General features: G+C 45.1%; 1 protein-coding gene across 11 annotated transcripts in view; it reads right to left on the bottom strand.

Annotated features, from left to right (window-relative positions):
- The window catches only part of DDX59 (DEAD-box helicase 59), a 31153-nt gene extending 13223 nt beyond the window's left edge, over positions 1-17930 (bottom strand). For 2 of the 11 annotated variants that reach the window (XM_055234858.2, XM_055234860.2), the window contains exons 1-4: positions 17703-17909; positions 13645-14456; positions 11593-11760; positions 6034-6123 (exon numbers count right to left, since the gene is read on the bottom strand). In XM_055234858.2, coding sequence (XP_055090833.1) covers positions 6034-6123; positions 11593-11760; positions 13645-14445 — 1059 coding nt within the window. In that variant the 5' untranslated portion in view covers positions 14446-14456; positions 17703-17909. Of the gene's footprint in view, positions 1-6033; positions 6124-11592; positions 11761-13644; positions 14457-14550; positions 15302-16526; positions 17390-17502 lie in introns of those variants that run through there. The other 9 variants (XM_055234857.2, XM_055234859.2, XM_055234852.2 and 6 more) reach the window with 8 other exon arrangements.
- Positions 17931-18512: the final 582 nt, after the last annotated feature.

Below are 18512 nucleotides of genomic sequence, written 5' to 3'. Positions count from 1 at the left end.
TTTTCTCCTCCCTCACTAGCTACTCTGAGCCTCCTTTCTCTTCTCTCAATCTCTATACATTGGGGAGCCCCATGGGCTGGGTCACAGGCTTCTTCTTTTCTCATCTGTGCTCTCTCCTCAGAAAAGATCAACAAATTCCACAGCTCTGAATACCATGCATGCATCAAAGACTCTCAAAATCATATCTCAGGCCACAACTGCTTCCCCGAACTCAAGTGGTAGAAACTATCTGCCAGCTTAACATCTCCACTTGGTTCCAACAGGCTACTCAAATTCAACACATTCAAAACAGAAGTTTCTATTTCCTTTCTGCCAAACCCACTCCTATCCCAGAACACATCCCAGGAAACAGCGCCATCAGAAACTCTTATTTCATCTCTTCTCTTTACCACCTGACACTGACTCCATTAATCATCCTGTCAACCCACTAGCACACCTCAGAGCTGGTCGCTTCTCCCAGCTCATACTTGCAAGACTGCTCGCAATCTTGTCACCCCCATCCCATAACCAATTCTCAAGCAACCAGATAAATTCTTCTAAAATATAAATCAGATCTTCATCCTCCTCTGCTTAAACCCTCCAATGGTTTCCCATCACACTTAGAATAAAATCCAACCTCTAACCATGACCAAAAAGGCTTACAAGTTCTCATCTTTGTCCACTTCTCTGACTTCATCTCCTAGCACTCTCCCCTCACTGCCCATGACTCTGCCACACCAGCCTTCCTTCTGTTCCCAAATACCTCACGCTTGCTCCCCTGTTGGCACCTGGCTGAAAGTCTTCCTTCCAGATGGATCTCTGCATGACCTGCTCCTTCTCATTCATATCTTAGCATAAATGTCATCTTCTCAGAGAGCTCTCCCTGACTACCAATCCAAGGTAACCCCCCTCCCCCTGTTGCCACTGCCATATCGCCTTGTGTACATTTATCACAGCTCCACGAGACAGCTCGTGTGTCTCATCTTCCACTGTATTCTCAAAACCAACAAGTGTGAGCACATGAAAAGCCCTAATGATATATTTTGTAAATAAATGAACACTAATTCTAAGCACTGAATAAGCACCTACCTATATGTCAGGCAACTTACTAGTCAGTGTGACCCAAACCTCTCTGAAGATAAGAATTACCTGAAGGGCCGGGCGTGGTGGCTCAAGCCTGTAATCCCAGCACTTTGTGAGGCTGAGGCGGGCGGATCACGAGGTCAGAAGATAGAGACCATCCTGGCTAACATGGTGAAATCGCATCTCTACTAAAAATACAAAAAATTAGCCAGGCGTGGTGGTGGGCGCCTGTAGTCCCAGCTACTCGGGAGGCTGAGGCAGGAGAATGGCATGAACCCAGGAGGCGGAGCTTGCAGTAAGCAGAGATTGCGCCACTGCACTCCAGCCTGGGGGGGAAGAACTGCCTGAGGGGAAAAAAAACAAAAGGATCACCTGGAATGAGTTTTTAGAGATTCCTGGCTCCAACTCACACCTACTGAATCAGAATATCCAAGTGAGAGGTCTGGTCTTGTCTGATGTTCACTGAGCAAACCAGGTGACTCCTATTATTAAGGAAACTTGGGCAAACACTGTGCTAAGAAAAAATTTAAAAAATCTATGCACAGTTCAACAGAGCAGAGAGAAACAAAGGCCTAAAATCTGACAGGGGGAGTGAGGGATTTCAGAGTGACTAACAGATGAAGAAGGAAGAGCAGGTAAAAAGGATGGGAGAGAATTCCAGGCCAAAGGACAGGTATGACAGAAGACAAGGAGGGTCGGAGGGTCGCAAAACAGATCATTTCAAAGGAATTATCTGAGTTTTCACCTCTGACTATTCTTGCATCTTCATCCTCCTCTTGAAACAATGGTTCTCTCTTCTTCAAGGGTATTATTCATTCTCAGTTCCTCTCTGGTGTCTCAAGCAGCTTTTTTACTGACTCATCTTCAAACTCCACAAGCCAGGCCCTTAGCCCCAGCCCCTGCCTCTGTTTCTGCTCATTTCTAACTTGCCTCCCTTAGAGAAACCATACGTTTCATGGATTCCGATGCCTATTTTATTTTTTTAAATTTTATCGGCAACCTCCTCAGCCAGAAAAGGCTCACAGGGACTCCCCAATGCCTATTTTAGATCTTCAGAATAGTACCCCTTAGTTCATCATTTGCAGGAAATTCACCATGTCTAAAGCCAAACTCAAACATTATTACCAAGACCCAGATTTGCTCATTTGTCCTTTTTAAAATTAAAGGCACAACTATAATTGATGGAGTCACCTCTATTGCCTTCTTCTTCCTCTCTCATCCTCAGGAATCAGAAGACTCACAAGTGACTCCTCCACTGCGACTCTCAGATTTGGCCTATGACTTCTACTGCCTCCACCCTGTGACCCCTTACCACTGTCTGGATTGCTGGCTGCTCTTAGATTCTTTCATTTCTCCTGTACCACGCAGCAGGGTAACCTCTTAAACCACTACTCAATAATTTAGAAAGCCTCACTGTCTCCCACATCAAATCCAAATTCCTCTGCCTTCCTGTCCAGGCCCTCTATAATTTGGCCCCACCCTAACAATCCAATTTTACCTCCTATTATTTCTCAGGAAGAATTCTTCAAGCTGGTGGTCTCTTCTCTGCCCCCTGCACACATGCACTTGGACTTTCTGACTCTGCTTATGTCGGTGCCTTCACTTTGAATAGTTGATACATCCTCTAGTTTTCTAAATCTTTTTCCATCGTTTGAAGCCCAGGTCAAATCCCATTACCTCTGAGAAGCCATTTTTTGCAGTGCTAATACATTTACTCTCTCATTTCTCCTTCTGACCTTATTTCTCCTGAACAATTAGCATATCATATACAGTCCAATTTTTTTTTTTTTTGAGACGGAGTTTCACTCTTGTTGCCCAGGCTGGAGTGCAATGGCACAATCTTGGCTCACCGCAACCTCCACCTGCCGGGTTCAAGCGATTCTCTTGCCTCAGCCTCCTGAGTAGCTGGGATTACAGGCATGCGCCACCACGCCTGGCTAATTTTGTATTTTTAGTGAAGATGGAGTTTCTCCATGTTGGTCAGGCTGGTCTTGCACTCCTGACCTCAGGTGATCCACCCGCCTTGGCCTCCTAAAGTGCTGGGATTACAGGCGTGAGCCAACGTGCCTGGCCATACAGTTCAATTTTTTCACTAGTATCTTCTATCAGCCATCGGCAAACTACAGCTCTGGGGACAAATTTAGACCTTTACCTGTTTTTGTAAATAATGTTTTATGGGAACCCCGTCACACCCATTCATTTTCATACCATCTACATTAGCCCCCAAAGCCTAAGATATTTACCATCTGGTCCTTTACAGAAAGTGTTTGCCAACCCCTGGCCTACATCATGTTAGTACTTTTGTATCTCCGTACACATGATAATGTTCTTGCCTTTACTTCAGTATACGTATCTTTTCTCTCTAACAAGATTTCAGCACCTTGTAGGCTGGAATGCTATTCAAAACTTCTCTGTGATGCCATCCAAACTTACCCAGAATTGGTCAATTTGTACCTAAATAATACTTCTGTACTGACTGCAGTTTCAGTGTATAACTGATTATGTTGTTTACCAGCTCATTTCCCCTCTAGATCACCCAGAAACCATATTCCTTAAATGCCAAGGAGCTGGGACACAGGCTGCACATACAGGCACTTGATAAATGTTTGCTGAATGAATACTTCCCTTGTACCATAATGGTGAGCACAGCACGAAAGTGTCTCATGAAGCCTTGTTAGTGGAAGAAAATGAAAATGCTGTAAAGAGAAGTGAGGATGAGGCCAGGCGCAGTGGCTCACCCCTGTAATCCCAACACTTTGGGAGGCCAAGGCAGGAGGATCACTTGAGCCCAGGAATTCAAGACCAGCCTGGGCAACAGAGCAAGACCCCATCTCTAAACAAATTTAAAAAACAAACAGAGAAATGAGGATGAATGGAAACTAACCTTAAAATCCATATAAGAATTACTTCTCAAGCCGGATGCGGTGGCTCATACCTGTAATCCCACCACTTTGGGAGGCTAAGGTGAGCAGATCACTTGAGGCCAGGAGTTTGAGACCAGCCTGGCCAACATGGTGGAACTCTGTCTCAACTAAAAATACAAAAATTAGCCAGGCGTGGTGGCACACGCCTGTAATCCCAGCTACTTGGGAGGCTGAGGCACAAGAATCACTTGAGCCCAGATGGTGGAGGTGGCAGTGAGCCAAGATCGTGCCATTGTACTCCAGCCTGGGTGACAGAGGGAAACTGTCTAAAAAAAGAAAAAAATTACTTCTCTAGCTCATAAGATAGGGAGAACTTAAGAACATGGGGCTTATCAACAAAGGGAAGCCCAGTCATGTTCAGGGTGACAGTATGTCTAATGATAATCAGATTTAGCAATAAGTCAGTTCTACCAAATGGCCACACCAGAAAAATGCTGACTTAGCAGTAGCAGGACTCTTCAGTCTATAACACATTTTTGGGCGGGTGCAGTGGCTCACACCTGTAATCCCAGCACTTCGGGAGGCTGAGACAGGCGGATCACAAGGTCAGGAGATCGAGATCATCCTGGCTAACACGGTGAAACCCCGTCTCTACTAAAAATACAAAAAAATTAGCCAGTCATGGAGGCGGGCACCTGTAGTCCCAGCTACTCGGGAGGCTGAGGCAGGAGAATGGCTCGAACCTGGGAGGTGGAGCTCGCAGTGAGCCAAGATCACGCCACTGCACTCCAGCCTGGACAACAGAGTGAGACTCCGTCTCAAAAAAAAAAAAAAAAATTAGCTGGGCATGGTGACAGGTGCCTGTAATCCCAGCTACTCAGGAGGCTGAGGCAGGAGAATCACTTGAACCCAGGAGGTGGAGGTTGCAGTGAGCCAAGATCGCACCATTGCACTCCAGCCTAGGCAACAGGAGCTAAACACTGTCTCAAAAAAAAAAAAAAAAAGACATTTTCACCATCATTCTTCATCCTTGCCATAGCTCTAGAAGATTAACCAGCTTGCCTAAGATCTCATGGGAGGCGGAGTTATATGTTCAAATCTTGGTCTTGTGGGTACTGGCTACGTGTTCTATCCTACTGCTACTTACTGGGGCCCATGGAAGGCAAGCTAAGGCACTGTCACTGGTCAGCACCCAGCACCCCGCATTTGTGATCACTGCTGGGTAACGCCAGGCCTCTGCTCTGTCACTGCTGGTGAGACATGTGGGAAGATGCATGTGCCCCGCAGGCAGAAATGGCACATGCCCAGGGTGGGCTGGCACATGGTACTATGTTCCCGTGGCAGAATATCACCGAGAAACAACACTTTTACTTCATCTTATTAAGCAGGCCAAAAGTATAAAAATGCCTCTATAGTATATGTAACATAGAAAATCAGGACCACAGATGCCTATGTCCACATAGAAAAAAAAAAACATTTAAAGGCCATTTGCTGGGCATGGTGGCTCATGCCTATAATCCCAGTACTTTGGGAGGCCAAGGCAGGAGGATCCCTTGAGCCCAGGAGTTCAAGGCTAATCAGCCTGGGCAATATAGTGAGACCCATCTCTACAAAAACCAAATTAGCCAGGCATGGAGATGTGTGTGCCTATAGTCCCAGCTACTCAGGAGGCTGAGGTGGGTGGATCACTTAAGTGTGGGAGGTTGAGGCTGCAGTGAGCTGTGTTTCCGTCACTGCACTCCAGCTTGGGTGACCTAAGCAACAGAGCAAGACCCTGTCTCGTTACTTGATACTGACTATTTTTGCAAACAAATGATAGTAAGCAGCAAATGCTTAAAAAAAAAAAAAAAACTTACCATTGAGAATAGAGTACGTATTGAATTTGTGTTTTCTGTCAATTAGGAAAAGACAGCTCTGGTTTAATTTTAGTGTAGTACACATTATGTTAGCTTCAGTGCTACACAGGAACCTGCTGCAATGTTTTAAAAGTCCCTGAGGTTTTTTTTGAGAGAGAGAAAATGTCCTGAATGTACAATGAAATTATATAACTATACTTTCCATAAATTGTGTAAAATCATGTAACTGTTTTTTAAATATCACTACTTACTTCATCTACTACCACAATCTTTACACCACAGAGTTCTACAGAGCTCTGCTTTATTATATCCAGAAGTCGCCCAGGGGTTGCTATGATAACCTGAATAAAAGAGAAAAGGCAAATTTAAAAAAATCAGTAATAGCCATTTTCATTCATTCATTCCTCATTGATTGAGCAACTAATATGTACCAGACACTGTGTTAAGCACCCAGAATTCAGTGATGAATAAGCCAGACATAGTCTCTGCTCTCATGAAACTTGTAATACAAAGGAAGAAACAGATAAAACAAGAAAGTACTCATGAGATAAATATACTACACCATAATTGGAGGGGCTTATCCAGTCCTACCCAACACACAGGTCAAACCTAAAGGATTAGTGGGCATGAGCAAGGTGAGGAGTGATTAAGGAGAAAAGTATCTATGACATTCCTGAGGCTGGGAGGCCAGTGAAGTTTCCAAATGGTAAGGGTCAGGGAGAATGGGGCAGGCTGAGGCAGGCACCAGGAAGGGCCTTGTAGGCAGTTTGATTGCTATGGTTCTGTAAACAAGTGAAAATTCCGTAACATCTTTGGGCTTTTTATTTCATTTTTAAATTAAGAGGTTGGGCAAAGTGATTTCTAAGGTTGCTTAAGGCTCTTAACAGTTTTATAATATGTTAGTGGCTAACAATGGGGGCTTTTTTTTATATATATATATAATCTCGCTCTGTCACCCAGCAGGGAGTGCCTGGCTCACTGTAGCCTCAACTTCCCCAGCTCCAGGGGTCTTCCTGCCTCAGCCTTCCAAGTAACTAGGACTACAGGCATGCCACCACACCTGGCTAATTTTTTGTTTTTTTGTAGAGACAAGGTCTCTATGTTACCCAGGCTGGTCTCAAACTCCTGGGCTCAAGTAATCCTCTCACCTTGGCCTCCCAAAGTGCTGGGATTACAAGTGTAAGCTACTGCATTCAGCTTATTTTTACCTTTTTTTAAACAATAAGGAAAAATGCTTTAATACCAATCACATCTCCCCTGTTCTTCTAAGCTACTGTTGGCCAGTATTTAACTTCTATTTTATTTTGAAACCCACAGGTTGTTCATTTTGATTACTGTTTCATTCAATGTTTCCTGAGATTTACCCACATGCTTACTATTTTCCTTGGCCACCATTATTTCTTCCATCCCAAACCCTCCTTTCTGGCACAATCTTCTTTATCTGTAGACTACCTTAGTTTTAAAGTTCTCTTACATGGTGTATTGGTAGTAACTTTCTCAGTTTCGTTTATTTGAAAAGCTTTTTATGTTGCCCTTGCTCTTGGAGGGCAACTTTGCTGAACAGAGGTTTGGGTTATTTTTTCTCAGAGGGCACCTGGGAGAGAGCTCAGGCTGGTGAGAGGGGTGGGAGTGACAGGTGGGCAAGCAGGAGCCTCCACAGAAAGGCAGCCCTGCATGGGGTGCTGCAGCCTGAGGGGCTGAGGAGAGTGCAGGGTGGAGTCTAGTGAGGAAGGCATCGCTGTGGGCGGGGCAGTGCTGATGGTGGGAGGTGGGCTACATAGAGGAAGATTGGTCAAATAAATAAATAAATACATAAAGGAAAAGGAGTGGCAGGTTTCTGTCAGTTACAAAAATGAATGAATCCTGTTGCATTGAATTGGAATTGGAAGTATCAACATGAACTCATAGTCTCATGGTTTCTAATAAATATAGATACAGAAAAACACACACTTAGATATATAGCTGACCCTTGAACAACATGGATTTCAACTGTGTAAGTCCACTGAAACATAACAATTTCAACCAAACACGGACCAACAATACTTGAGTTCAGCAGGGCCAACTGCAGGATTCAAGTCTGCAAAGATTTTGGTACATACGCAGGGGATCCTGGAACCAATACCCAGCAGACGCCAAGGGACCACTGTATTCCCTAGCTCTATCCACTGGGAGGTCCTAGAAGCAGTGATAGTCCAATAGCGATCAACACACATAGCCCCGATCTTTCTTTTTTTTTTTGAGACGGAGTCTTTCTCTGTCCCCCAGGCTGGAGTGCAGTGGCGCAATCTTGGCTTGCTGCAAGCTCCGCCTCCCGGGTTCACGCCATTCTCCTGCCTCAGCCTCCCGAGCAGCTGGGACTACAGGCGCCCGCCAACACGCCCGGCTAATTTTTTTTTTGTATTTTTAGTAGAGACGGGGTTTCACCATGTTAGCTAGGATGGTCTCGATCTCCTGACCTCGTGATCCGCCCGCCTCGGCCTCCCAAAGTGCTGGGATTACAGGCTTGAGCCACCGCGCCCGGCAAGATCTTTCTTTTTAAACACTATCCTCTAGGAAAAGAAACCAGGGCTCCTTGGAGAAGGCATGATTCCAGGGCTGGGGCAGAGAAAGAAAAATCTAAGTATGGAACATCTTCTTTAGATAGAAAGTAAGGAAGACTCAAAGAATGATGGAGATCTGAACAAAGGACATAGAAACCAACTTGAAGGTGCTTCCACTGGCCAGATAGAGATCAACTGGAGTATCAAAACAAATAATGATAACAGATTGTAAACCTCTGAATAACAGGAAGCTGTGAGTCCATACAGATATAAATAAATATATAAATAAATTCAAAGTGTGGTGAAGAATGAGAAATTTACATTTCAAAGTACACCTCAAAGTACTCTCCCCAAAATATTTACTAAACTCAAAGGGGAAAAAAATAAACTTGACAATTACTTTACAGATTCTATCACCAGGAAAAGGACGTACTGATACTGTATGCAACCTAAAAGGATGCAATGAAAAAAACAAAGCATCTCTTCTGTGATATTCCTGTCAAAGACATGTAACTTGAATCTAATCAACTGAGGGATGTTCTTCAAAGTAAGTGGCTTGTAAACCTTAAAAGGGCCAAGATTATGAGGAAAAAAGGAAAGATGGAAGAGCTGTTTCAAATTGAAGGAGATGACAAAGACATGACCACTAAATGCAACATGTGATTCTGAACTGGATTCTTGTGCATAAAAAGTGATGGAACAATTATAAAAATGTGAATGGGGACTGAGGAGTAGATGATGCCAATATTAATTCCTGATGTAATCTACTGTATCAACGTGATACTGTTTGGATCTGTCTCCCCACCCAAATTGCATGTCGAACTGTAATCCCCAACATTGGAGGTGGGATCTGGAGGGAGGTGATTGGATCATGGAGGCTATTTCTCATGGTTTAACACCCTTCCCCTTGGTGCTGTCATCATGATAGTTCTTGTGAGATCTAGTTGTTTAAGAGTGTGTAGCACCTCCCCACCCTCTTTCTTCCTCCTGCTCTGGCCACGTGAAGCTCCTCGCACCCCCTCTGCCTTCTGCCATGATTGGAAGCTTCCTGAGGCCTCCTCAGAGGCAGAAGCCACTATGCTTCCTGTACAGCCTGCAGAACCATGAGCCAATTAAAGTTCTTCTCTTTATAAATTAGTCTCAGGTATTTCTTGATAGCAGTGCAAGCATGGACTAACACACAATGTTAATTTCCTGATTCTGTAATTGTATTACAGTTATGTAAGATAATGTCCTTGTTTGTAGCAATCATACTGTAAAGTATATGGGGGTGATAGGGCATCAAGTCAGCAAGTTACTTCCAAAAGGTTTGGGAGGAAAACAAAGTTCCATTTACTGTACTTACCACCTTTCTTTAAGTTTGAGATTGTTTTTTTAAAAAATGTGTGTTTTGGGAGGCCGAGGCAGGTGGATCACCTGAGCTCAGGAGTTCGAGACCAGCCTGGCCAACATGGTGAAACCCCATCTCTACTAAAAATACAAAAACGTAGCCGGGCATGGTGGTGGGCGCCTGTAGTCCCAACTACTCTGGAGGCTGAGGCAGGAGAATCGCTTGAACCTGGGAGATGGAGGTTCAGTGAGCAGAGGTTGCACCACTGCACTCCAGCCTGGGCAACTGGAGACTAACACCAATACATTAACATATATTTTTTTAAGAACTGGAATGCAAGCTTAGTTTAAAAGCTGTTAGAAGTTTGCAGCTACTTATCCATTTGAATTATAATGTTATCCATTCTTTGCAATGAAAATAAATTTAATGCAGAGGTTGATATGAGACTGCAGTTAAACTCCATTAACCCAACTTCAAATTTGATGCCCATCAAAAATACTTGTATTGTTTACTTTATAAATATATATTGCTGAACTTATTTTTTTTTTTTTTTTTTTTTTTTGAGACAGAGTCTCGCTCTTTCACCCAGGCTGGAGTGCAGTGGCGCGATCTCGGCTCACTGCAGGCTCTGCCCCCCGGGGTTCACGCCATTCTCCTGCCTCAGCCTCCCTTGTAGCTGGGACTACAGGCGCCTGCCACCTCGCCCGGCTAATTTTTTGTATTTTTAGTAGAGACGGGGTTTCACCGTGTTAGCCAGGATGGTCTCGATCTCCTGACCTCGTGATCCGCCCGCCTCAGCCTCCCAAAGTGCTGGGATTACAGGCGTGAGCCACCGCGCCCGGCCAATTATATTGCTGAACTTATAATTTGGCATTAATATCACCTTTATCTGTTTTATATACTGGAGGTCCACCTTAAAAAATCACTGATCCAATATCCCATTAATTATCAACCTGTAATTTCTTAAAACAATATTTTACAGGCTTTAAATCTGTCAGATAAATCTGATTTGACCTTCAAAAGATTCCAACATGAAAGGCTGATATTCACCCATAGAAGTTGTCGAATACTGCAGGAGCTTCATCCCAGCTGGTACTACTGCCCCAGCCCCCTGAGCGCCCTTCCCCAACTCCCTGCCAACCCAGCTCCTCCCCTGGGTCGCCAGGGCCTCACTACCAACCCAACTCCTCCCCTGGGTCACCAGGGCCTCCCTACCACCCCAGTTAACTAAACAGCTAATGCCCAGAACACCAACGGGCCCTGAAGACCCAGCTCCTGCACCAAAGCTGCAGTCTACTTTGATTGGTCAGCATCTGTGCCAAATCTTCCATTAAACATTTTTATTTTAAAGGCAGGTATCTTCAGCCACCCATTCAAACTCAAGAAAACTGAAGCCCACAGAAGTGAAGTAACTTATCTGTGGCCATACAGCTACCAAGTTTCAAAGCTAGAATCAGACCACATTGCTTTTACATACTTTTACACACCAGAAAATACAGACTATGCATAACAGCATGGCTAAGGAAGGAGGAAAGACAGGTAAATTAAGGATCAATTTTGACAACTACTATTTATTAGCTATAGATCCTCAGATAAACCCCACCTTTCTGAGATTCAACTTCTCAACTATAAAACATGGACTAGGGATTATGCCAACCCACCTTCAGAAGTAAATGTGATGCTTAAATGAGATAATCCATGTGAGAACATTCAACAGCCTTTGGCATATAACGGGCACTCAATAAATTGTGCTTCTTTCCCTTCCTATATAAAACAAACTAAAAAAAACCAAAAAACCTAAGGCTTACTTGGTAAGAATTTAAAGGCTCTCTAAAATCATACTTTTAAAAGTTCTTCCAGGGGGAAAAAAAACACTAGTTCCTGTATTGCCTACAGGAATAAAAAACTTTTCAAAGACATTGTATCAAATCAGTGCTTACCTTAACATGTTGTTGCAGACGATAAAGCTGTGGGGGTAAGGGTAAGCCCCCTACGAGAAGCACAGTTTTCATGCGTGGCAGGCCACTCATCAATTCTTTAGCTTGTCTCTCTATCTGAATGGCTAACTCTCTGGTTGGTGTAAGAATGAGCGCAGATGGAGTTTTGCTCTGCAAAGATGTGAAAAACAAGTTTAAAAACACCAGCAATTAATTCCTGCTGATAGGAACTAAATCTTCACAAGCATTCCAGGAACATGGCCCCTTTAAAGGGTTCCCAACTGGGTATGAGTCCTCCTGCCTTCTGCTTACTGCAGACTTTTTTCCTCCAAAACCATCATAAATTAAACCCATTTCTTACATAACAGAGAATACAATGAAATATCAAAATGGGGCTGGGGAGAGGTGTCCACAGTAACCAAGGTGAGAAAACTTAAGGTTTGCTCCTAGTTCATTGAACCCTGTAATCTACAGTCATCTTCCTCTGAAGAGAGAACCCAATAGTCACCATGCAGATCTGGTCAAAGCTGGCATGCTACCCTTGGTCTTTCCCTCTTAGCTGTCTTGTGGATTCACTTCTATCTTTGTCCATGTAACTTACATATATACCCACATCCTATTTCGGGCTTTATGGCTCTATTTTGGTCTTCCAGCATGTGTGACCTATATTTTAAACAATCTAGCACTTTTTTTCTCACACTATCTTCTACTACTCTTTAGTTTTCCAGTTTTTTCTCCTTTATCTTTCCTCTCTTTGCCCACATTTTTTTTTTGTTTTTTTTTTTGAAACGGAATTTCACTCTTGTTGTCCAGGCTGGAATGCAATGGCACAATCTCGGCTCACTGCAATCTCTGCCTCCCAGGTTCAATCAATTCTCCTGCCTCAGCCTCCCGAGTAGCTGGGATTACAGGCATGCGCCATCATGCCTGGCTAATTTTGTATTGTTAGTAGAGATGGGGTTTCTCCGTGTTGACCAGGCTGGTCTTGAACTCTAGAGCTCAGGTGATCTGCCCACCTCGTCCTCCCAAAGTGCTGGGATTACAGGCGTGAGCCACTGTGCCCCACCTTGCCCACATTTTTTACTCAATTCCCTTCCTGCCATACTTCATACTTCACAAGTTCATCAGTACTTGGGAAATAGTAATTACTCAAAATGTTTGTTAAACTAATTATATGTGAAAGTGCTCTATACACTATAAACTAACAAGTAAGGTACGGTAGTGATTATTTTAAGATGAACCATAGATCACATTTAAGAGTATATTTTGAGGCTAGGTGCGGTGGCTCATGCCTGCAATCCCAGCACTTTGTGAGGCTGAGGCGGTTGGATCACCTAAAGTCAGGAGTTCAAGACCAGCCTTATCAACAAGGAGAAACACTGTCTCTACTAAAAATACAAAATTAGCTGAGCATGGTGGCGTATGCCTATAATCCCAGCTACTCAGGAGGCTGAGGCAGGAGAATCACTTGAACCTGAACCTGGGAGGCGGATCACTTGAACCTGGGAGGCGGATCACTTGAACCTGGGAGGTGGAGGTTGCAGTGAGCCGAGATTGTGCCATTGCACTCCAGCCTGGGCAACAAGAGCGAAACTCGGTCTCAAAAAAAAAAAAAAAAAGAAAAAAAAAGTATATTTTGAAACTCTATGATGTGTTCCAACTTCAGTATAAATCATTTTCTTCAAAACACAAACTCCAAGGAGACAAAACTGACACACAAACTGTAGCTCGTCTGGTCAGCTGGATCTTTTCCCCGTCAAATCCAAAGCTCATTCTGTTAACAGCAAAACTGTTAAAAAGAAAATGTTTTGTAAGGAAGCAAGTTTTTAGATCCTCAATAAAGAGATCTCTGGTTCAATATAATACAAGAAAAATGCCTGAAATTATGTTTTCATACAAACTACTATCAGAAGCAAAATCACTACAGGCACTAGTGACTAAAATTCCAAATATTTAGTTTTAGTCTGCAATTTTAATATAGTTAAGAATGAAACTTGGTAAATACCTCACTTGTTTCCAAGAATAATACATGTGAACTCTATTATTAAAACTTACCTCGAATAAAGCTCGCATGATAACAGGAAGAAGAAAGGCAGCTGTTTTTCCTGAGCCAGTATCTGCACTGGCCAGAATGTCTCTTCCCAGAAGTCCCACAGGAATCATCTGCATTTGAATGGGGGTTGGCACCTCATAGCCTGATTTCTTCAAGTTGTGATTTAAGACCTCAGGGAGACTACAATGTTCAAAGTCAATAATGGGCCTAGTGACTTCTTGCCCTTGAACTAAAATTCCCAGCTGCTGTTTAAGATTTTCAATCTGGTCTTCCTGAAGGTTCAAAATAAAGGGGTGCTCTTTGTAGACATAGGAAGCATTCAGTGGAGACTCTGGCTCAGAATCAGCCTTCTGTGGATTGCTGAGTTTTGATTTCTCTTCCTTTTCCTTAACTTGCAGATGTTTCGCTTTACACTCCAAACTACACACATCTTCATCTGTCTTATCACAGATATACTCTCCATAACGACCACAGACAACACACACGGGTTCCCCCGGTTCTGCCCAGCGCTGTGTTTTGGAAAATGACTTAACAGGTTCTTCAGAAGGATAGTTGTCCTTCGCACCCTGCTCGGGACTTACTGAATGAACCTCTGCCAACTGGCCACCTGGGCTGGGGAAAGGGCATGATTCGCTGACGTGCCTATCTGTTGTGGCTGCTTCTGTAACTAGAGCATCAACGGGAACATCTCTGCTTTTGTCCAACTGAAGGTCTTCTGGGTCTGGTTTAATTATCTTAGCCACACAACTTTTGCCATCATCATTAGCATTCCTCTTGATTTTTAGAGATCTTGGAACAAACATCCTTCAATATTCTGTTAAGGAAATTATATAATGAGATTTATTGTACCATTAATAAAGTTCACACATAAAGTACCAAATGATTAATGACTAGGAGCAGTGGCTCACCCCTGTAATCCCAGCACTTTGGGAGGCTGAGGCAGGCAGATCACTTGAGGTCAGGAGTTTGAGACCAGCCTGGCCAACATGCTGAAACCCCATCTCTCCAAAAAATATAAAAATTAACTGGGCACGGTGGCATGTGCCTATAATCCCACCTATTCGGGAGGCTGAGGCAGGAGAATCGCTTGAACCCGGCAGGCAGAGATTACAGTGAGCCGAGATCGTGCCACTGCCCTCCAGCCTGGGTGACAGTGAGATTCTGTCTCAAAAAAATTTTTAAAAAGGCCAGGCGTGGTGGCTCACGCCTGTAATCCCAGCACTTTGGGAGGCCGAGGTGGGCGGATCACGAGGTCAGGAGTTTGAGACCAGCCTGGCCAATATGGTGAAACCCCGTCTCTACTAATACAAAAATTAGCTGGGCATGGTGGCGCGTGCCTGTATTCCCAGCTACTCGGGAGGCTGAGGCAGAAGAATCTCTTGAACCCAGGAGGCGGAGGTTGCGGTGAGCCTAAGACCTCACCATTGCACTCCAACCTGAGCAATACAGTGAGTGTCCTGGGGTTATGCCTGAAAGGAATCGTGAGGACATCATGACACTCTTTATATCAAGCTTTTCTTCCATTCGCCAGCTTCCACTGATGAAGAGATGGAGTCCTCTTCCTCACACACAGCAGTGTTGTAACAGGATACACTGCTCAACATAGCCTTGTACACATGGTCTATTTCCATTTACTGATTATTTGCACTTTAAAGTATCAGATATTATAGAAATTCTGGGCGCGGTGGCTCAAGCCTGTAATCCCAGCACTTTGGGAGGCCGAGGCGGGCGGATCACGAGGTCAGGAGATCGAGGCCATCCTGGCTAACACGGTGAAACCCCGTCTCTACTAAAAATACAAAAAATTAGCTGGGCATGTTGGCGGGCGCCTCTAGTCCCAGCTACTCGGGAGGCTGAGCCAGGAGAATGGCGTGAACCCGGGAGGCGGAGCTTGCAGTGAGCCGAGATGGCGCCACTGCACTCCAGCCTGGGTGACAGAGCAAGACTCTGTCTCAAAAAAAAAAAAAAAAAAAAAGAGAAAATGCTATTTTCATAAGTAACACTTAGTGTTTATTATATGCTAAGCACAATGCTTCACCTAATCTTCACAATCATGTAAAGCAGTTAGCATTACCTAATATATATGTACAGATATTTTTTCATTATGCTATAGTATGTATATTACATAGACTAATATACACAAGACTAATATACATAGTATAGCATAATGAAAAAATAATACAGTAATATACATAACATAGCATAATGAAAAAACGTGTGTGTGTAAAAAACACATTATATACATTCAAAAGAAACTGAGCCACTTAGAAATTAAGTGGTTTGGGTTGGGCGCAGTGGCTCACGCCTGTAATCCTAGCACTTTGGGAGGCCGAGGCGGGCTGATCACGAGGTCAGGAGATCGAGACCATCCTGGCTAACGCGGTGAAACCCCGTCTCTACTAAAAATACAAAAAAAAGAAAAAAAAATTAGCCGGGCGTGGTGGCGGGCGCCTGTAGTCCCAGCTACTCGGGAGGCTGAGGCAGGAGAATGGCGTGAACCTGGGAGGCGGAGCTTGCAGTGAGCCGAGATGGCGCCACTGCACTCCAGCCTGGGCGACAGAGCAAGACTCCATCTCAAGAAAAAAAAAAAAAAAAAAAGAAATTAAGTGGTTTGTTCAAGCTCACACAATTCTTAAGTGTTACAACCCTAGCACTCTGGATCCAGAGCACAAGCTCTCAACCATATGAGGACTAAGCTCTAATTTTTTATCTTACCCAAATTCCTTTCTAAGGGGTCTGGAGAGTCATACCCTACAAACCATAAATTCTCATCAGATGGGTTTTATTTAACCCTGTATATCATGACTTACTTTCCAATCGGACTCTGGCATAACAAGGAAGAAAATAAAAATGTTTTACCCCAAAATATATTTCCTTGCCGTACCTTAAAACTCCCCTGCAAAGTCTCTTGCAGGAAAAATCTGCATTTGGTGAGAATTCCCTTCTCTGTTTTCCTTCCTTCCCTCCCAGATCCAGGAGATAATCAACTAAGAGCCAGGCACCCTTTTAAGTCCAATATAAAACAATTTACAACCTGCTCTCTCTAAAGTCTATCCAAGAGCTTCCTCTGCACAATAAAACTTGGTCTCCACAATCCTTTATCTCTAGCCTGAACATTCCTTTTTATGGATCCCAGGTCTTTAGATAACCTCAACCGTCAACCAGACAAGGTTTACATTTACCGATAGCCTGGAAGCCCCCGGCTTTGAGTTGTCCCGCCTTTCTAAACCAAACCAATGTATTTCTTAAATGTATTTGATTGATGTCTCACGCCTTCCTAAAATAGATAAAACCAAGCTGTACCCCAACTTCCTTGGGCACATGTTCTCAGGACCTCCTGAGGACTGTCACTGGCCATGGTCACTTGTATCTGGCTCAAAGTAAATCTCTTGAAACATTTTTCACAGTTTGATTCTTTTCATCAACCCATATCTATACTTTTTTACACCAAAAACATGTCTTTGCAAAATTACAGTTATTGGGAATAAGGCTTTTAACCTCATCTGGGGACTATCAAATATACTAATAAATATTTTTCTTAAAAAAATTCTTTGTTTAAACTGCCAGATTCCAACTTCCAGAAAAATTCCAACAGAAATGCAACCGAGGGTCTAGAATTACTATCCTAAATCTCCGAAAATGTACAGGGGGTGGCGGGCGGGGCAGACACGGCTCTATGTGAGCAGGAAAAAGCTTGGAACTCAAAGTCCTCCAATGGCGAAAGGGAACGTGCTCCTGCTGGGCAGGCGGGCGGGCTGCGGCGCGGCCTAATTCTCGCCAACGCCCCCCCTCACCCTCGCGCACTGGCGGGCCCTCCCCTCGGGCGTTGCCTCCCACCCACGCCCGGGGGGGCACCGCACCCCGAGGCGCTTCACGTCACGGAGCTGCTAGGAGACGGTCGGGGCTCCGCTTCCGGGTAGAGGCCTGGGACACGGGGAACTGTAAGGATGGGAGGGGGTCCGCGCAGGGGCACCCATTCTGCCGCCGCGGCCTAGCACCCCAGGTCCCGGAGGAGGGGCACCAGGGCGGCCAGGGGCCCGAGCTTCCGGGGCACGCTCACCCACGCAGGCCTGAGGCCGCGTCCGCTCCCGCTCCCGCTCGGGGCCGGCTCCCCCTTCCAGGCTCCAGGCCAGCTTCCGCCCGACAAGCCCTGACCTGCGCGTCAGGACTGCGGCCCGGGACTAGTGCGGTGCGGAGCGGAGCGCAGCGCAGCGCAGCGCAGAATCCACTTCTCCGGGTTTTGGGAGGGGGCCGCAGCCCGCTTTCCGGGCGGCGGGGAGGCGGGGCCGCCGTGGGGGCGGAGCTCGGCTGGGAGCCGGCAGTGGCTTGGGAGGGAGGGAGGGAGGAAGGGAGGGAGGAGGAGAGGGGCGGGAAGGCTCCCCGCGTTTTCCATGCCCCCGCCCAGCTCTGGGCTGGTGGTAAATCTCGGAACTGGTCGGGGCAGGGCGTGTTCTGGACGGAGGGGCACGTTTGGGAATCCTCTTGGAAGAATTTACGTAATCGAATGGGCTGGGACTGGTGGAGAAGAGTCGGACCGTCCGGAAAGAAGCAGGAGGGCGGCGCGGGGGCCTGGCACCCTTAGAAAGTGGGAAGTGTGAGTGTAAAAGGGAGGGGCACTTCTGCCCGTTGGGCCCAAAAAACCTTTTCTGGCTTTAGCTAGTAGAGCCACTCAAAATTTAAACGGAGTCAACTTGATGTGGCATATTTGATATGCTGGATAATATTTCCTGCACCACCGCACCCCCCCGCCCCGCCCCAACACCAACAAGAAAATAACACAAGTCACGGTTCTTGGTCCTTGTGGGCTGACATTTCCCTGTTTTGCCAACCTCTGGAGCCACGTGTCCCAAGCAGCTTGTAGTTGAGAAGT

Source organism: Symphalangus syndactylus, chromosome 19 (assembly GCF_028878055.3).
Source record: "Symphalangus syndactylus isolate Jambi chromosome 19, NHGRI_mSymSyn1-v2.1_pri, whole genome shotgun sequence".
In the NCBI taxonomy this organism is placed as follows: Eukaryota; Metazoa; Chordata; class Mammalia; order Primates; family Hylobatidae; genus Symphalangus; species Symphalangus syndactylus.
The sequence above is the reverse complement of the archived record's forward strand: the minus strand, read 5'-3'. Positions and strand labels throughout refer to the sequence as shown.